Source organism: Macrosteles quadrilineatus, unplaced genomic scaffold, assembly GCF_028750875.1.
Source record: "Macrosteles quadrilineatus isolate MER2022 unplaced genomic scaffold, UCM_ALF_1.0 Scaffold_1__1_contigs__length_201487025, whole genome shotgun sequence".
Lineage (NCBI taxonomy): Eukaryota > Metazoa > Arthropoda > Insecta > Hemiptera > Cicadellidae > Macrosteles > Macrosteles quadrilineatus.
In genome coordinates, this window is record NW_026542594.1 from 25466357 (window position 1) to 25485873 (window position 19517).

The window sequence follows — 19517 nt, forward strand, 5'->3', positions numbered from 1 at the left end:
GCATTATTAATGCCAATACAACCCTTTTCAGTTAATTTTGAATAATCGTTAGCGTTGTCCAGGTCAATAACCTCCAAGCACAGCACACAAGTATCCATTTCTTCATCAATCTAGAAAGTAAAAAGAACGGGTTAAAACACTGGGAGGTAAGATGGGATAGTAGTCCATCTTGCCCCACAGACCCCGTCTTACTCCACCGACGCGTTTTAAGGTTAACACTGTTCGTTATGAGTTTTATTAGTGCGTAGCTTATGTATTCAAACTAAGCACTAAAATCTATACTATTATAGTAAAATACTACAAGTACTTTAAAGTTAAATATGAGTCAGACTTACCTATAATCAGCTACATAGTGTGAATGACTCAAAGTAGGAGTATAGATACCGATTGATGAATGTATAGAAGGGAATCAAATATTACTCGCATTTAAAGAAAATGAAGGTAATTGATGGAATAAAAGAGAGTAAAGTCAGAAAGAATAATGAGAAATAGTTTTAAGGAAGAGAGATTAATGTTAAGAAGAAATTGAACATTTAACTGGACAGAATATATGTGAGAGAAAAAATGAACACACTTCTTAGTTACGAGAGAACAAGAAACTGATTTATTTACATTTTAAATGCAACATATGTTTAACAATAAAATAAATTAATAGGATTATAGCACATGTTGCTAGGAAAAGTATTGTAAGTAGACCAAAACAAAGAGCATATAGAGCAAAGAGCATAGAACAAAGAGCATTTTAAATAGAATGTTGAAAGTTTACTAAACATAGTGCAATAAGAAAGAAAGTTCAAAGATAATTAAAAGCACTCCCGATAACAATATTGGCACAAGCTAACTAAATCACTCAAAATTGCTGATCATTATACCAATTTCTACTACAACCTCTAGGTTTTAGTAGTTATTGCTTATACACAGGCGTCTTCTCCACCAGTATCAACTAGTTCTAGCGTTTGCTGTTTGATAACAGCACTAACTGAGATGTGAGAGCAGCTCAATCACCGAACGATGTCACATCATATTTAATTTGTTTGATTTTATGTCTCAATGGAGTGCGTTCTTGTGGTAGTTTTGTCATTATAAATTGAGTAAGTTTATAATTAATGAGTTTTTAAGATGTATTTTTGGTTTTGCCACCCTTGTAAACATTGAATTCGATATACTGCACACTATTATCTAGAAGTAAGTTTTATTTTAGTTTTTTCCCCATGAATCTATTTTGGCGGCCATTTTGTGGTGTCAAATGACGTCAAATCACATTTTAAGTTGCATATTTAGTTTCCCCACCCTTCAAAACATTAAAAACGATATACTACAACCTATATATAGCAATAATATTTTTATCTGTTTTTTTTTACGGAGCAATTATTATTTTAATTTAAATACCATAATTCGGGTACTTCCCCAAGTCAGATTTTGGTAGACTTTTTTTTGTGTTGTCTGGAGGTATAAAACTAATGAAATCCGTTGAAAAACCTTTTGAATCAATTTTGTTGAACCTCCACTACTCAATGACTGGACTATCACCCTCGCTTTAAGTTTTGACAAAATTTTATGATTAAACTGTCAAATTGCTGGAAATTTTACCAAGATTTCCAGAATATCGGTTACCGGTATGCTAATTTGAAGAATGTTTTTTGCTAACCTAGACGATATTTTAGTGATTGCACGTATTTCCTTTGGGTGGATAGGATTTGCCCCATTTTGCTTACTAATTTACATGTATTTCTTATGAAAGGAGTATTTTAATAAGATATTGATTAAATAAGTAATAACTCGTAATCTGTTTAACCAAAATAAACACATTATGTCCTGGGCCCGATTTCCAGTAATTTGACACTTAGTCCTTGTAGCAGCAAACCTAGGTACTCGTTAAACCTAATGTTATTTAGATAGATTTAGATCAATTCAGACAAATGGAAATTCGCTTAGTCGGCAGGTTTGCTGCAGCGGGGGTATTTTAATTTATAATTGTTATTATGGACAACATAATGTGGCTATAAGTGGAAAATATTTGTAGAAAACACTAAAAAACAAGATCAGCTTTTGAAAAATAATACAAGATATTACAAGAAATTTTGATTAGCCTATATCGATCTGTTAAGTACATCGTGAGTATTTTCATAATCTTTGAGTCGAGTCTATTAAGTCATCGGAAATTATTACTGTTAATCGTTTTAAAATAACGCCTGTAATACTTTGCAATCGCTCGACTTCGAGCAACAGGTACAAATAGGATTTTTTACAGTTATGTTTATGTTTTTAATTTAATAAATAATTTGTAAAATTGGCAGTGGAAGAACATTATGGCTACGGTAGATGTGTTATACTATAAAAGAATCAAATTTTGTCAAACCGCGTCCTTCCCCATTGCAAACACAGAGTACGAGTATAACTGCAATAATGCCCCCAGTACACTCTCGCCGAGGTAAGGCGAGCGTTGGCGAGTGCGAGAGTGTACTCGATGCGCTCTTCTTCTCTCGCCTTGACTCGGGTCGCCTCGCCTCGCCTCGCCTCGTGCTCGCCGGCGCTCCATCTGGAATCGGTTTTTTGACACGAGTCAAAGGACCCGAGACTGAGCGAGTGGCGAGCGCGAGGCGCCCCAGTTCACCCTCGCCTTGTCTCGTGGTTAGTTCAGCTATGCGTGGTTAGTTTGTGCGTGCATTTTGCGTTAAAAGTAAACATGTATTGGTCAAATGTCACAGCTCTTGACTTTTTAGAAGCCTAACATGGTGAGTCGTTATTGTGGGACCCATAACACGTACACCACAAGGACAAACGTAAACTAATAGATGCTTGGTTCCGTTTGGGCGTAAAACTTAACCGTCCAGTAACCGAATGGAAGAAAAAGAAAGAATCAATAATGGGTGCTTTTAGGGGTATGCCTTCATTTACCATCTCCTTCTGGTCCATGGCTTGCTGACTTTTCTTGTGATACGCGTAAACATAATTAAAATAAGCATATGCACAAAACAAGGTTAATGTTGCTACTTCCACATCGAAGTTTGCCTCCATTTCGACTGCGAGACAAAGCGAGAGTGTACACGGTTACCTCGCATAAGCTCTCGCCCGAATTACTCAGCGAGCGCCTCGGCGAGGTGCCTTGGCGAACGTCTCGGCGAGAGTGTACTGGGGGCATAAGGATTTTATACTTATACGCAAACCCCGAACAAAGGACGGGTACTCTGCTAGTATTAAATATTTCAGAGTCATTATATCAATGATATAAGTTATGCTTGCCTTGGTTTGGTATTTAGATGACTGTTCATGCATGGCTGATCAACTCTTAAATCCTAAAATAAAATCTCCGTTTAAAACACATTTCAATGTGTTCGTTTGCACGGTAACGGTAATGGGAACGGTAACGGGACACGGCGTGATCGGGCAGGCGGTTATGTCTAGGTTGTTATAGTATTACCCTTCGTTTTTAACCCTAAATGTTAGTTTTTATGTTCGTGTACATGTGCGTGTTAAATGTATTTATTTATTATCAATTGATGACCTTCAAATGAAGCAAGAAAAGACATCTGTACTGGCCCGACCATGACTCCTTTGTGAGCCGAAACCGGTTGCAATTTAGCAACTTGTTGATCACATAAATGCAGGTATTTACACCAATTATTTAGTATTTAAATGTGATCAATATAATGAATTCAATATGTAGAATTCAATATAATGAAGCAAGAGTATTGTACTTTATACTTTATACTTTTCTTTAAAATGGCGACCGTACAAAGTAGGTATTTTAAGCCAAGTATGAATGGAGATGAGTGTATGATGAGTGGCGCGATCTTGTAGTCTTGTTAGTGACTAAGGCCGACATATTCCTTAGACACAGCTGTTAATTAATAGCCCATACAGCTAATGGCGACTAAGGGACCTACAGTTTTATAGTGGAATCCGAACCACTTTTTTTCCTTGGTATATACGAATTGGTCTAATGATCAGGATGGTACTGCGGATAGTCGTAGTACTCACCCGTGCAGACGTTAATCCACACCAGGGAGTATTGCATCCACAGTGCATGCCTATAAATATCCACAATTCGTGACCTCCTAGTAGCTGGATTACAGGACGACGCCACCCATCCCAGTCACAACAATAAAACGTAAAATAGATTTGTTTATAAATATGTTTATTTCATAAATAGTACAAAGATAATAAACCTAATAAGTAAATGCCACACTTGAAATTAATTATAGTATTCTGATTTCCATGCTACTACAAATTGAACAATCAATATAAATTTTGTATTAGTAGAATTAGCAATCACGAACACATATTACAATCAACTTTATTTAACTGTGGCTTTAACCCACAACTCTTCTGGCTGAGGTATGACTGTGAAGCCATTTTGTAAAGTTGCTGGGACCTGAAACAGATTTTTTATGTTAACAAATTATTTAACAATGTAAATCTGTTTTTTATCAAAGCAATACAAATACTATATGATATACTTGGAGTTTTGGAAGTAGACATCTCACCCTGTTTTAAACATAATCCTGTTTCATTATGTGTTCCAATTATGGTTAAACGCATTCAAACGCACAAAAGCAGCCTAAGGTCTTTTTCTTATTTTACAGCAAATTCCGCAATGTGCACTTTGGTTTAAAGGCTGATGACTTGGATTGGTTATTATATTAGTTCCATTTAGCAAGTTTCTCATATGGAAATTTACTTTTTTGTTTTGAGCTTCCCAGAGGCCAAAAACACCCACTAGCGGCTAGTCCCTGCCCACCAAATCTGTTCGGGAGCGTAACTTCTACCCCCCTCTCCAGCCCAGCTGTTATTTTTACGAGTGAAAATTTAAAAACGTACGTTTTCAGGAAACACACTATGCAAATTTTTTTCCCCTTTTTCAAAACTTTTATTATTTTTTTGATTTCATTAACATTTGAAGTTTCATAAAATGTCCATGGTAACGCAATATCTGTGGTAGTTTTTTTTTTAAAGAGCATCTTTAGTGGAAAAACACAAAATCCTGTCACGACCATAACAGACGTTTAAATGAATATTAAAAATAGTTAATATTATTTTTATAACTATGTTTTGCTATAAACTAATTTACTTTTATGACCATTATACATTAAAAAGGTCACTGAGCTTTTAGTATATTTGGTCTTTCTAGAAAAAAATAAAAAACTCAAAAAAATTGAAAAAAAGCCAATAATATCTTTTTAAGTTTGTATAACTCCGAAAAAACTTACCTGAGACCCGAAAAATCGTTATGTTTGCATAGAGGCGTGCTTCTTTTGTGTATAAAACATTGAAATATGACGATATTTTAATTTTTGAAATTTTTATGACAGAAATCATAAACGTGATGGTCAGGGACAAGCGGTACGGTCGTGAATTTTATAAAAAAATCTAAATCTTTCTAAACAATCCTTTAATTATACTGTTAGTTATAATAAAAATATGTGTTTCAATTGAACTAAACTGTTCAAATTACAATTATATTAAAGTTATTGTCACGACCAAACACACTATAATCCATAAGGCTGGATAGGTCGTGAAAAAACCCGCGATGGTCGTGAAACTTTGGTCGTGAAATTACGTGTTATTTGGCTCTGTTCTGGCGGTAGCTCTGCACCTCATGTTCGAGGATACAAAGTGGACTTCTAGGTTAATCTAGCAATTGAAATATCTTATAAACAAAAATTAACACCATGTCTACTTCATCGAATGAATATGTACGGTCATGGACACACCAAAATTACAAAAAACACAACCTTTCCTGTATTAATCTTGTAATTTCTCCTTTCAACTCGAAACGACCGGCACTACAATCCTGACGTACACCCCGAACTAGTCTCTAAAACCAACTGACTCCATCAACGCCAGGCTTGCCACTGTCGTGCTCCAAAGTTGAAAAATTTTCCCAAATGGTCGTGACGCCAAATCGAGGGACAGACTTATTATGTCATGGTAGTCAGTTTGCAATGACAATAAAATTATAATATGCTCCTTTTTTGTAAGTTTAATAACCATTGATGACATAAAAATATGGCTTTATATATTTCGGCATGAATAATTAGTCTAAAAACAGCGTGAAAGTTGGAAAATGTACCCTAGGGACACGTCATGGTCGTGAATTTCGAGACTTTAAAAATACGAAAAAAATACCTAGAACCTATTTAAAACCAAATAAATGTGTGTAACATGTTGCCCCCATCCCAAAAAATATTAAAACACATAATAATAAACTACAAATCCAGTAGCTACGAAGTAAAAGGCCAGGGACATGAAAACGTACGTTTTTAAATTTTCACTCTTACGCTTCTGATTGGCTGAGGGACACCATTACCGCAACGATACGCCATGATACCATCGGCCTCGGTGGTATAGTGGATAGAGTGCCGGTCTAATGAACTGAAAGAGCCGGGTTCGAATCTCACCTGTGGCACTATTTTTGTCTCGGATTTTTTCATTATCAGCAAGTTTGGTTAGGTTATGACAGTTTAATTTTATAATTTAAAAAATATAAAATTGAATTTGAACCATTTATAGTTTTATTTTATGAACCATTTTTATGAACTATTTTTTCGATTAAACCTTCATTCAATTTTTCATTATCGACAAGTCTGGTTAGTTTGGTTAGGTTATGACAGTTTAATTTTATGATTAAAAAATTGAATTTGAGGCATTTATAATTTTATTTTATGAACAAAACTATTTTTTCGATTAATAAACCTTTATTGGATTTTTTCATTGTCAGTATTGTTGGTTTGGTTAGGTTATGACAGTTTAATTTCATAATAAAAAATTATAAAATTGAATTTGAGGCAATTATAATTTTATTTCATGAACAAAACTAATTTTTCTATTATTTGTAAACCTTCATTATAGTCATCAGAAGCCTCCAAATGACACTGTTGGTAAAACTAATCCTGGAATAAAAATTCAGCTGGAGGGAGGGTAGAAGTTTCGCTCCCAAACAGATTTGGTGGGCAGGGACTAGCCGCTCCGCTAGTAAAACACCCACCATTCAAAAACATGTGTGTGTGTATATATATATATATATATATATATATATATATATCTTACTAATATTATAAATGTGAAAGTTTGTGTGTTTATTTGTTTGTTTGAAGTTCAATCACGCATTAACTACTGGACGGATTGGGCTGAAATTTGGCATGATGATAGCTCATATTCCCGATTAACATATAGGCATATTCTTATCTCAAAAGTCCTTTCGGCCTCCGCCCCAGTGGCTCTGTAGTTCCCCATGTTAACCTTATGAGTATTCATATTTAAAGGGAATTAAATAATTTAGTCAGCTGTTTCAACTAAAAAAGTTGGTTCTATGATATGCAAAAGTAAAATATTAAAAAGTTATACGATTTACCAACAGGGTGCAGCACTATTATTTTTTGCATTTATGAAAACAGCTAATTTGAACCAAGCAGCAACAAAAAACTGTGATAGGCAATGAGAACTGTCAATGTAGGATTGTTTACAGTTATGTTTATGTTTTTAATTTCATGAATAATTTGTGATATTTTGCGAATTTTTAATAATTTATTTTTCTCTTTTGTTTTAGGTGAAGTGGTAGAACATTATGGCTATGGTAGATGTGTAATACTATTGTATACTGTAAATTCAAAGAAGCAAATTTTATCAATCTGTGTCCTCTCTCATTGCAAACACTAAGTTAGAGTATAACTGCAATAAGCATTTTACACTTATTGCCATTTTACTTAGGTCATACATTACGAAAACAACACATTTCTCTGTTATTATTTATCCAATCTTAACAAATAAGGTATAATTGAAAACTACATAAAATTTACAAACTTTTTGTCTCTAGCAACTTTTTTGTAAAGTTAACAGTTTTCGTGAAATTTGGGATCAAATATTTTAATTGGCCGCCATTTTGAAACGGTTAATGATTTTACTAGTATAATTTCTAACGATAATAGGTCTTAATAAGATTAACATTTTTGCAAAATATCAAAGCTTGTATCTCAAACCGTTTAGGAGTTATTTGTTTTTTTGTAAAAAACACATAAATACCGACCGTTGGTGAACTAGACACCAGAGACCCATGTTCCTATGGTGAAATGTGTTTGTCTTGACCTAAGGTATAACCATAGATAAAACATGTATAACGCTATATAAAAATGTCCAGAGAGTTACGGGACACCCTGTATATTGCAAAGGGGCGCTACTATTATTTGTGCCTAGGGCGCTGACAGGGTCAAAAACGGGCCTGCTGCTATCCACCAATCCTTTAGAGCTTATTTAAAATTGTACTTAATCCAATGAGAGTATGGAAAATTAACGCCAATGGGTTAACTCCCATCACTACGGCTAATCCACCGTTTCAACAAGAACTTCTCAACTCTGTCTACCTATCTCGACTATCAAGTACATGTAAAAAAAGGTTTACATTATCTTGCTCCTGTATAGCATGCGTTAGAAGATGTAAGCCAAAAACTGAAAAATGTATCCAGGTATAGATCGTATATAATGGGAGGTTGGGATGAATCCTAAAATTTTCGGAACCTCAGACAACAATATTGGACTTAAAATTACATAGGGGGTCTTACTCTCTTCACACCTTATTGGATACACCTCCGGATGATCACCATGGAATACACAACCAATAACTAATGATTCATAATCCATTTAAAGGACAGGATCTACATTGTTATCAATTTTAGTAAAATTTCCCAACTTTAACTTTAATTTTTTTTTCAATAAAATGGCGACCATACGAAGTAGGTAGCAATCAATTGTCATTATTGATTGGTAAAAAAAACATATCACGCAGAATTTTGTGTTTTCCAAACTAACTACAGGTGCATTTTTGTATAGCAAGCGTCGATTAGTTGTAAGCCGAAAACTGGTCAAATAATCAACTTTTTGGCCATGTTGATGAAAATGACCCAACTTTAAAAAGCTACAGCGGCTAAACGGCTCGGCCGATTTTGACGTATTTAACACCAATCGACGCATCACTTAATGCACTAAAAGAGACCTTCGAACAACATTTTCCGTAGGATTCGTTATTTAGGAGTCATAAGCGAAAAACTGAAAAAAAGAGCAAAATTTTCATAGTTTTTCGACTCCCAAAACTTAAGCAGACGTCAAAATCCGTCGCAAACTCACAGGACTCTTATTTGGGACCCCCAAAAGGTATTAAAACACTTTCCAGCTGTAGAAGATTTTTTGGGGAGCATATGTCTAATTTGCCTGGGCTAAAAATATAGTCCCCATACAACAATTAAAGAGTACCCACATCATCAAAATCAGAACACAAAAAGGTGTCGTCTGTAGCTCTGTACACATCCACACATACAGACAGACAGACACACACACACACAGACTGGCATAATTTATGAAACTACTTTTATGGGTTCAGGGGACCCAAAACGGATATATTATCCACCCAAAACTAAAACTCAAAAATGTTTACGAAAACAATACTTTCCCATTGACCATTACTACATATAGGAGGAGTGTTTTATGTGTAGTTTCTGATAACTTATCCTTTCAGTTTGGGTTGGTTAAAAAATTGTCGTATTCTACATAATTTTTAATACATGACATCTTCTCAACAACAACTTCTCTCTGGAGAAAAATCTTCTTGTGAAAGTGGAGTCTATAAAAAAAACTGTAGTATTCTTGTACATTTTTAAGCAATTTTGTGTAATATTCAAATTACCAAATTTGCTGTTAGACAGTCTGCTGCGTTAGGGAAACCAGATTAACCTCAATTCTTGCGAATGTTCGTTCCGACCCTATAAAGATGTCATCTAGATTGCCTGTGTTCTTGACAATTACAGTTTATTGTTGATTGTTGAATACTAACTAATTTGTTGAATAGGCGGTTTGGGAGCTCGAGCCCAGCTAGTACGTGCCTAGTGTTAGACGTGCCTAACTTTAGTCCCCGGACCAAAAACCAGGCTTGGGAGCTCGCGCCTAAGTTGAAATGGTCGTATAGATCAAGTATAGTCGCGACTAAGTTGCAGTGCGGCTAGATGGACAGGGAATCGCCGGAAATTCAGGTTTTGACGATGGCAACGGCCACTGCAGAACACGTTACCGTTGACAACAACAAAAGATGAACAATTGAAGATGGATACAATTTTATCTTGGTATATCAATGGTGGCTAATTAGTAGACTATGGTGTAAGTTTCTGCATTGTACCATTGCAAAAATGTAGTTTTGTAAGATCGTTGTTTTACATCTCAATGACTGAAGAACCGTAATTCTTTATATTAAATTATTTTAAGATCTAACTTTATTTTCACTTTACGATTTAATTATTTAATCAGTTGTCTTTAAGTACTATACCTTATAAATACGTACAGAGTGTGCACACGGTGGGGCACACGGGAGGGACGATGGCTAACAGTGTCAGCGTTCGCCGCTAGAACCGAGAACCGCTAAGTTGAATAATTTAAATTAAGTTCATTTTATATTTTTTAGTTAAAAAATTAACTTTTTAACTATAAAATTAAACTGTCATAACCTAACCTAACCAACCAAACTTGCTGACGATATAAAAAAGATAAAAGGTAAAAATCAAATAAAGCAAAATGTTTGACAAAAAGTTAGTGTCCCCGACGGATTTTGAACTCGAGACCTCCTGAACACTAGTCCGATGCGCTATCAACTAAGATACGAACGCCGCTGGAATCACAACGTCTCGTTACGGTAATTGTGTTGCCTCAAGAGAAGACATTAGCCACTATAGATATGACGTCACCACACCTTTAGCCATCGTCCCTCCCGTATGCCCATTCCATCATTTAACAAAGATTACCATGTATATGGAACTTGTTAAACCTAAATCTATTTAAATACATTTTATTGAAAGTCCTATTTATTTATTGGAAATTCGCTTAGTCTGCAGGTTTTCTGTGGCGGGGTTATTGATACACTGTATATATTTTCTTATACTCCAAATAATCTAGGTACTCCATTTTGATGTAACTAGCACTTGATCAATGCCACTGAACTGAGCTCAATCACAACGCAATTAAAAGAAAACGATTATGACTGTGAGCTATTTGCAGTTTTTTTATGTTTTGTTTACTATCTCTTCACTCTTTCGTAGGGGGTGAGTGGGGGTATGTATGTGGTTGCTAATTTTTTTCTAGCTAATAAAATATTTATAATTAAGGTACGGGTGCTTATAACCAAATTCTCAGTTGAAAGAACATTAAACATTAAATATTTCTTGTTGGTAGATCCTGTATTCAACTAAATTTTTCACAGTATTAGCCTATGTATTAGAAACTGCTAAGTTTTGTATATCAAAATCAAATGTTTTAAAATAATAATAAGGAGAGCGTTGCCCGGCTATGGGGATTGTGGAGGTCAATTATTAAACAAGTTTTAGTTTATTTTTATAAAATTCCTAAAAAGTTGTGTTCGGTGCAAGTCGAGAGTCAGGTAAAATTTTGACCTTTGGTAAGGGAATGTCAGGGAAATCAATTCCTAAAATAGTGTGAACCCTGTATAAGGGAAATCCATTGTTAGCAAACATTAGCATATTATACATTGATAATGTTATTGAGAATGATATTGGTAATAAATTATCAACTTTATGTTCAGTTCCTTCAGGCCCCTCTTTGTGATGTTACCTTTGCTCCCTCAACACTGGACATTTGAAAGGCAGACACCAGCACTGCTACAGCTAGTTTGGTCAACAACACTCCCATACGGATGCCGATGTTGGACGAGTTGGTGCCTGCCTGGCCAAACGGCAGGTAGATACTGTGGTCTCTCTTGGAAGCGTTCTCAGGAGAAAATCTGAAACATAAATTAAATTTGTGCCTAACTTAAAGGTTTGGAAGTACCGAAGGATAGTGACTTTTTTGTTTTTCTGATGTAGCTTTGTTACAAGTTAACCTTGTTGATCTCCTTTAGAACAAATCAGATCTTGCTATTTTGAACCATGCAAAAACTGCAGATTTGTCAGGATTAAAAGATATTATTTTGTATCCCTGCTCATTAAAGAATTATTCTGCAAGTAAAATCTTCAGGAACAAGAAACAGACTTTCGAACCAGACACGTCCTGGCTCAAGTTTCAACATACCAGCCAAATCCACACTTCACCAAATGAGAAAGTAAGCATCTTACATTATAGCTCAAAGATAAAAAAAATCTTTTTCAAAATATGTTATCCAGTACTCATAAAGTTATTTTGCATTCCTGGTGGTGACACTAATGTCATTTTAATAAAATGTGTTATAGTAAATAAAGATAAATTTGTTTTATTTATAAGGAAGTGGTCCAAACACTGGTTTTAAAAGATGATGAAAATTATAATGACATTATTTGATGATTCAACTCTACAAAGTTTACAAGTAAGAAAACTAACCTTTCAGGCTGAAAGGTTTCAGGGTCAGGGTAGTATTCCTCGAGTCGATGAATTGCATAGATTGGCACAGAGACCAATGTTCCCTGCTCCACCTTGGCCTCTCCTAGGGTTGTGTTCTCCACACATTCTCGCTCCAGTCTGTACTCAAGAGGATAAAGCCGCAGAATCTCTCCAAGGAACATATCTAGGTACTCACACTCCTGCACTAGCTCATAGGTACTGGCGCTCTACAAAACAAAGGGTTCTCAAAATATAATTTGTCAATTTCAAAATGACTTTAGTCTTTAGAAAGTAATAAAAATCATAGAAATCTTTATTCATAGAAATCTTATGATATTAACTACTGTTACCAAATTTACCGTTATAGTTACCTTTAGAGCAACAAAAAACTTTATACAATCCAAAATTGTATAAAAACGTCATTTTTTAGTTCACTCTCTTAGTTTTCTTTCAGTTTTAAAAAGTACTGATGAATTGGTTTCAGCTGAAAAAATATCTGTGTATTTATGGATACGCTAGCCAAAATGTTTGTCAAATATATATGAAATTCTTTAAAAAGTTAAAAAATATATTTTAGCCAAACAAATTCCTTAAATTACTATGTAACACCATAGACAACAAAAAATAAATATAGACCGTCAGCTGTGCTGCGGTTACCATAGGTTCTAGCGCACACCGCGGGAAGCACCATGTAGTTACGGCCTACGCGCTACGTAACTACACGGCGCTCCCAGCGGTGTGCGCCAGAACCTATGGTAAACATGGTAACCACTGCACGGCTGACATTCTATATTTAATTATTCTTGTCTATTTTTAACACTTATTTTTGATATTCCAGTTAGCAAGTCACAAAAACTTCTCATAATTGCTTATCAATGTTTTACCATCGAATACAGTCCCAACTTAAGTGTTGCACATAAAGTACACTCTTTACAAAAAAGTTAAATACTAAACCAGTTACATGTTTCTGAAGCAGGTTTTCCACTTCATTCCGCAGCCTGTCTTGTATAGAAGGCAGAGAGCCGAGAGTGTAGAGGGAGAGGGCGAGAGAAGACCTAGACAGCTGTGCGACAGTCAGCACAACACTCACACACTGAACAACACAAAGAAGGTTAATGCAATCCAAATTTAATAAAAAAAAAAAACAAATATTCAACTTTACAATTTGGCGCTGCTCCAAAATGCTGCTCAAATTGCTTCCTTTCATGTCCACCCAACCTTCACATCCAAGGGGGGAAGGGACTAGGTTAGAACCTAGCCCTAGCCCCAGAACCGTTTTATACATTACTTCAAGACCTAAAGGGTACACCATTTAGACAAAATTCATTGATGATTGGCAGGATATTTCAACCCAGGACCTCAGGGACCAAGTCTCGTGTTTGCTCTACCATATTATTAGATCAATTGGCTTCCCCGAAAACCTTCAGTGGTAATGAAATGAATGAAAATCATTTTTCATACCACTGCATGCAAATTATCACATTGCCACACCTTCTTACAGACCCATAAGCTTGCTTCCTATAGTATCAAAGTTGTTTGAAAAGGTAATACTTAAAAGGTTAACCCCCACTGTTGATGAATTAAACTTAATACCAGATCATCAGTTCGGCTTCCGCAAACAACATTCCACCATTCAACAAACTCACCGATTAGTGGATATTATAAAAAACACATTTGAGAAAAAACAGTACTGTTCTGCTGCATTTTTTGATGTCCAACAGGCGTTTGACAAGGTGTGGCATGTCGGACTTATGTTTAAACTCAAAACCTCTCTCCCTCACTCTTTTTATAACCTTCTAAAATCTCATATCTGATCAATCGATCTTTTCAAATAAAATTTGATAATTCGTTATCTGATCTGAAGCCGATACAGTCTGGAGTACCTCAGAGGAGTGTTCTTGGTCCCTTCCTATATTTGATATATACAGCAGACATCCCTATGGTCCCCAACGTCACAGTTGCTACGTTTGCTGATGACACTGCACTGTTGTCGAGTCATGTGGACCCTCAAGTCGCTTACATTAATCTACAAGCTGCCTTGACTGAGCTCCAATATTGGCTTAAAAAGTGGAGGATAAAAGTCAACGAAAACAAGTCCAAACATATTGTTTTTACTCTGAGAACAGGGCACAATCCTCCAGTAACCATTAATAATGTAGCCTTAACGGAGGCAGACAGTGTACAATATTTAGGTCTAACTCTTGACAAAAAATTAAATTGGAAATCTCATATCTGGTGCAAGAGACAGCAAATGGAATTAAAACTTCCTAAACTCAATTGGCTACTAGGTATCATTGGCTAACAAAATTTTACTGTATAAAGTTATGATCAAACCAATTTGGACATACGGAATTCAACTTTGGGGGACCTCGAGCAAATCCAACATCGAAATTCTTGAACGATTTCAGGCTAAGGCACTGAGAAGAATTATTGGCGCACCCTGGTTCGTATCCAACACTACAATTAGGAATGACTTCAAATTAAATCAGTGAAAGAAAAAATTACAGACATTAGCAAAAATGATCAAGAAAAATTAGAATATCAACCGAACAGTCTGTTAATCTGCTGGACAATAGTCAGTGCATTACCAGATTAAAAAGTGTTGTGCATGTGCTGGACCTAAGCTACAGATTTCTGTAAATATTTAAATGATTGATCCAATTTTTGGCAAGACTTGTTGATGAACAGGTGCTTGCTTCCTGACATTGTTTTGATATATGTTTTACTTATTGTTCTCAAATTTGAACAGATTGTAAAATAAGTTCTGAAAAAAAAAATTGCCACACCTGTAAATAATACGCAAAACAGCTCATCTCCACTTTATTCATTCTCTTTGCTAGATCAGCTGATTTCACTGATGGTGTTTTTATAAATCACTAACATTTGGTGATGCATCTAGGAAAAAAAGCTAATATAATTTAAAATGATATTTTATATACAAGTAAAAAAAATATTTGTGTGTAATGATAAGTTAATTATTGTCTTGAACGATAAATAAATTTTCTTAAATATATGCATATAAATAAATAAATATATAGTACTACTTCTAAGTACTATAAAGAAGTCCTCCCTCTATCCAAAATTATATAATTAGTTTTTATATTTAGAAATCTCTGTAACTAGGTCGCGTTCGCAGATGCATCCACAAAATTGAGCGGAGTCATCCAGGGTTCATATTATACTGTTTTTGTCATACTGCAGTAAAATCGGTCGTTTTTAATGCATGCGTTGCGGGTCTAAAGTAGCATTTTTACTCTTTAGGGAATAAAATTTGTTTTTAGCCTCTATGGAGTAAAACTCAGCTGTTGTCAACTCAGTTGTGAATTTCTATTGTAAACGATTGAATACGTATAGAAATATGTAACGGTTCGTGCTTCATAATCATTTTAACCAGTCTCATCCCATAGCATTTTAGCATTGCAGATACATTAATCCATTCCCACACTCAACACTGCCCACCTTTACTACTTCCTTCATCACCCCCTACGTCATGGACCTGTTTCCCTCTCTTCCCATAGCATTTTAGGATTGCAGATACATTAATGTAATTGCCAAAGACAGTTCCCACACTCTGCAATGCAAGCCTTACTACTTCCTTCACCATTTCCTACGTCATAGACCTGTTTCCTGCCCTTCTCATAGCATTTAAGTATTAGATACATTTATCTAACTGCCCAAACGGTTCCCTCATTCTGCACTGCCAGCCTTTACTACTTCCTTCACCACTTCCTACGTCGTGGGGTCTGTTTCCTTCCCTTCTCATAGCATTTTAGGATTGAAGATACATTAATCTAACTGCCACAGACGGTTCTCACAATATGTTCATACTTAATTACTTCCTAAGCCACTTCCTACATCGTGGACCTGTTTTCATCATTTTCCATAGCATTTTAGGATTGCAGATACCTTAATCTAATCGTCATAAACAGTTCCCACACTCCGAAAAACTCGCCTTTACTGCTTCCTTCATCACTTCCTACGTCACGGACCTGTTTACCTCCCTTCCCTTAGCATTATTGGATTGCAAATACCTTAATCTATTTGTTGTAAACAGATCCCACACTCCGGAACACTCGCCTTGACTATTTCCTTCACCACTTACTACGTCGTAGACCTGTTTTCCTCCCTTCCCATAGCATTTTAGGATTGCAAATACCTTAATCTAATGGTCATAAACAGATCCCATACCCTGAACATCTTGCCTTTACTACTTCCTTCACCACTTCCTACTTCGCGGACCTGTTTCCTTCCATTCCAATAGCATTTTAGGATTGCAGATACCTTAATCTAAATGTCATAAACTGTTCCCACACTCCGGACAGCTCGTCTTGACTACTTCCTTCACCACTTCCTACGTCGCAGACCATTTTTCCTCCCTTCCCATAGAACTTTAGGAATGCAGATACCTAAATCTAATCGTCATAAACAGTTTCCACACTCCGGACAGCTCACCTTGACTACTTCCTTCACCACTTCCTACGTCTCGGACCCGTTTTCCTCTCTTCCCATAGAATTTTAGGAATGCAGATACCTTAATCTAATTGTCATAAACAGTTTCCACACTCCAGACTGCTCATCTTTACTACTTCCTTCACCACTTCCTACGTCACGGACCTCAAAGCTAGTGTCGTTATTTGATTATATTTATGATCCATACCACTGTTTATGTTCTAATATCTGTGGAATAATGCTATCAGCTATTTATTTATCTACTGCATTCAAAACAGCTGATCATATGTCTTTGTTTATGTGTCAAATACTGCTTCCATAAGGATTACATTGAAACTTTGAGACCCAGTGGGGCGGATTCCTGAGAGACTTTTTTAACGCCATATAGATGTTGGCACTCACCGGTACGGTCTTTATCACCATGCAAAATTTGAAAACGATTGATTCAGCCTTCTAGGAGGAGTTTGCGTATTACAAAATGCATAAAAGTCGACGTATAAGAGCTTCGCTCGCTCCGCTCAATAATTTACTACGATACAATATGAAGGGTCCAATATTGTAGGGTTTGAAGGGCTCAAAGGGTACAATACAATACAATATTTAGTTCATTATGAAGGGTTCTGGCTTATGATGGTCACAATATTGATCCACGAATTGTGGATATTTATAGGCATGCACTGTGGATGTGATACTCCCTCGTGTGGATTAACGTCTGCACTAGTGAGTACTATGACTATCCGCAGTAGAGTGAAAATTTTCAAATATACGTTTTCAGGAAAAGCACTTTAAAAATCTTTTGTTCCGTTTTTTTGAAACTTTTATTATTTTTTATTTCATTAACATTTGAAGTTTCATAAGATGTCCATGGTAACGCAATATCTTTGGTAATTTTATATTTATAGAGCATCTTTGATGAAAAAACACGAAATTTTGTCACGACCATCTTGGACATAAAACTGAATATTAAAAATAGTTAATATTATTTTTATAACTATGTTTTGCTATAAATTAATTTACTTTTTGGGCAATTATACATTAAACAGCTCACTAAGCTTTTGGTATATTTGGTCTTTCTAGAAAAAAATAAAAAACTCAAAAAATTGGAAAAAGCCAATAAAATCTTTTTAAGTTTGTATAACTCTGAAAAAACTTACCTGAGACCCGAAAAATCTTTATGTTTTTATAGAGGTGTGCTTCTTTTGTGTATAAAACATTGAAATATGATGATATTTTAATTTTTGAAATTTATATGATAGAAATCATAAACGTGATGGTCAGGGACAAGCGGTACGGTTGTGAATTGTCTGGAATAATCTAAATCTTTCCAAACAATCCTTCAATTATACTGTTATTTATAATAAAAATATGTGTTTCAATTGAACTAAAATGTTCAATTTACAATGATATTTAAGTTATTGTCACGACCAAACGAATAATTCATAAGGCTGGATTGGTCGTGAAAAAAACCCACGATGGTCGTGAATCTTTGGTTGTGAAATTACGTGTTATTTGGCTCTGTTCTGGCGGTAGCCCTGCACCTCATGTTCGAGGATACAAAGTGGACTTCTAGGTTAATCTAGCAATTGAAATATTTTATAAACAAAAATTAGCACCATGTCTACTTCATCAAACGACTATGTACGGTCATGGACTCACCAAAATTGCAAAAAACACAAACATGCCTTTATTAATCTTGTAATTCCTCCTTTCAACTCGAAACGACCGGCACTACAATCCTGACATACACCCGGATCTAGTCTCTAAAACCAATTGACTCCATCGACACCAGGCTTGCCACTGTCATGCTCCAAAGTTGCAAATTTTTCCCTAATGGTTGTGACGTCAAATCGAGGGACAGACCTATTTAGTCATTGTAGTCAGTTTACAATGAAAACAAAATTATCATATACCATATATCAAATACCTAGAACCTATTTAAAGCCAAATAATTGTATGTAACATATTGCCCCCGTCCCAAAAAATATTAAAACACTCAATCATAAACTACATATTCAGTATCTACGAAGTAAAAGGCCAGGGACATAAAAACGTACATTTCAAAATTTTCACTCAGTACTATCCTGATCATTTTAGACCAATTCGTTAATTACAAGGCAAAAATGTGATTTGGATTCCACTTTAAACTGTAGGTCCCTTTAGATGCCATTGGCTGTATGGTTATTGATTAACCGCAGTGTCTAAGGAACATGTCGGCCTAACAAGACTACAAGATCGCGCCACTCATTCTACACTCATCTCCATTCATACTTAGCCATTCATAAAATACCTACATTCGTATGGTTGCCATTTCAGAATAAATTATTAAAGAATCATTTTAAAAAAATAGTTTTTTTTTATTTATTAACTTTTGGGCAACATAATATTATTTCTAAAAAACATGCAGAGTCTTATATGTATAGTTTTCTGCTTTACCTGTGATACAATTTCCATATCTGTCAGAAGAAGTTCTACCTCCTTTTCATCTACACCTTTATTTTTGACAGCTTGTTTTTTTTCCTCCTCAGCAGCTGACAAAAGCAGGTCAAGGAAATCTACAGCTTTCCCCTGGGAATTGGGAAAACAGTCAACATAAGAGAAATTTCAGATTTTTTAATTTTTTTTATAGGGTAATTTCACCAAGGATATTTAATGCATTTAACAATATACATATAGAATATAAATGACTTCTTTATTTAGATACAGTATCATTGAAACATTTTTGT

The 19517-nt window shown here is 35.2% G+C and overlaps 1 protein-coding gene across 1 annotated transcript in view; it reads right to left on the reverse strand.

The window, feature by feature from the left end:
- Nucleotides 1-4155: 4155 nt before the first annotated feature.
- LOC128982112 (cytochrome P450 3A11-like) overlaps nt 4156-19517 on the reverse strand; it is a 68049-nt gene continuing 52687 nt past the window's right edge. Inside the window, exons 9-13 of the mRNA XM_054401165.1 lie at nt 19228-19359; nt 13307-13438; nt 12346-12572; nt 11605-11773; nt 4156-4375 (exon numbers count right to left, since the gene is read on the reverse strand). Of these exons, the coding sequence (XP_054257140.1) occupies nt 4298-4375; nt 11605-11773; nt 12346-12572; nt 13307-13438; nt 19228-19359 (738 nt within the window). The 3' untranslated portion in view covers nt 4156-4297. The remainder of the gene's footprint in view (nt 4376-11604; nt 11774-12345; nt 12573-13306; nt 13439-19227; nt 19360-19517) is intronic.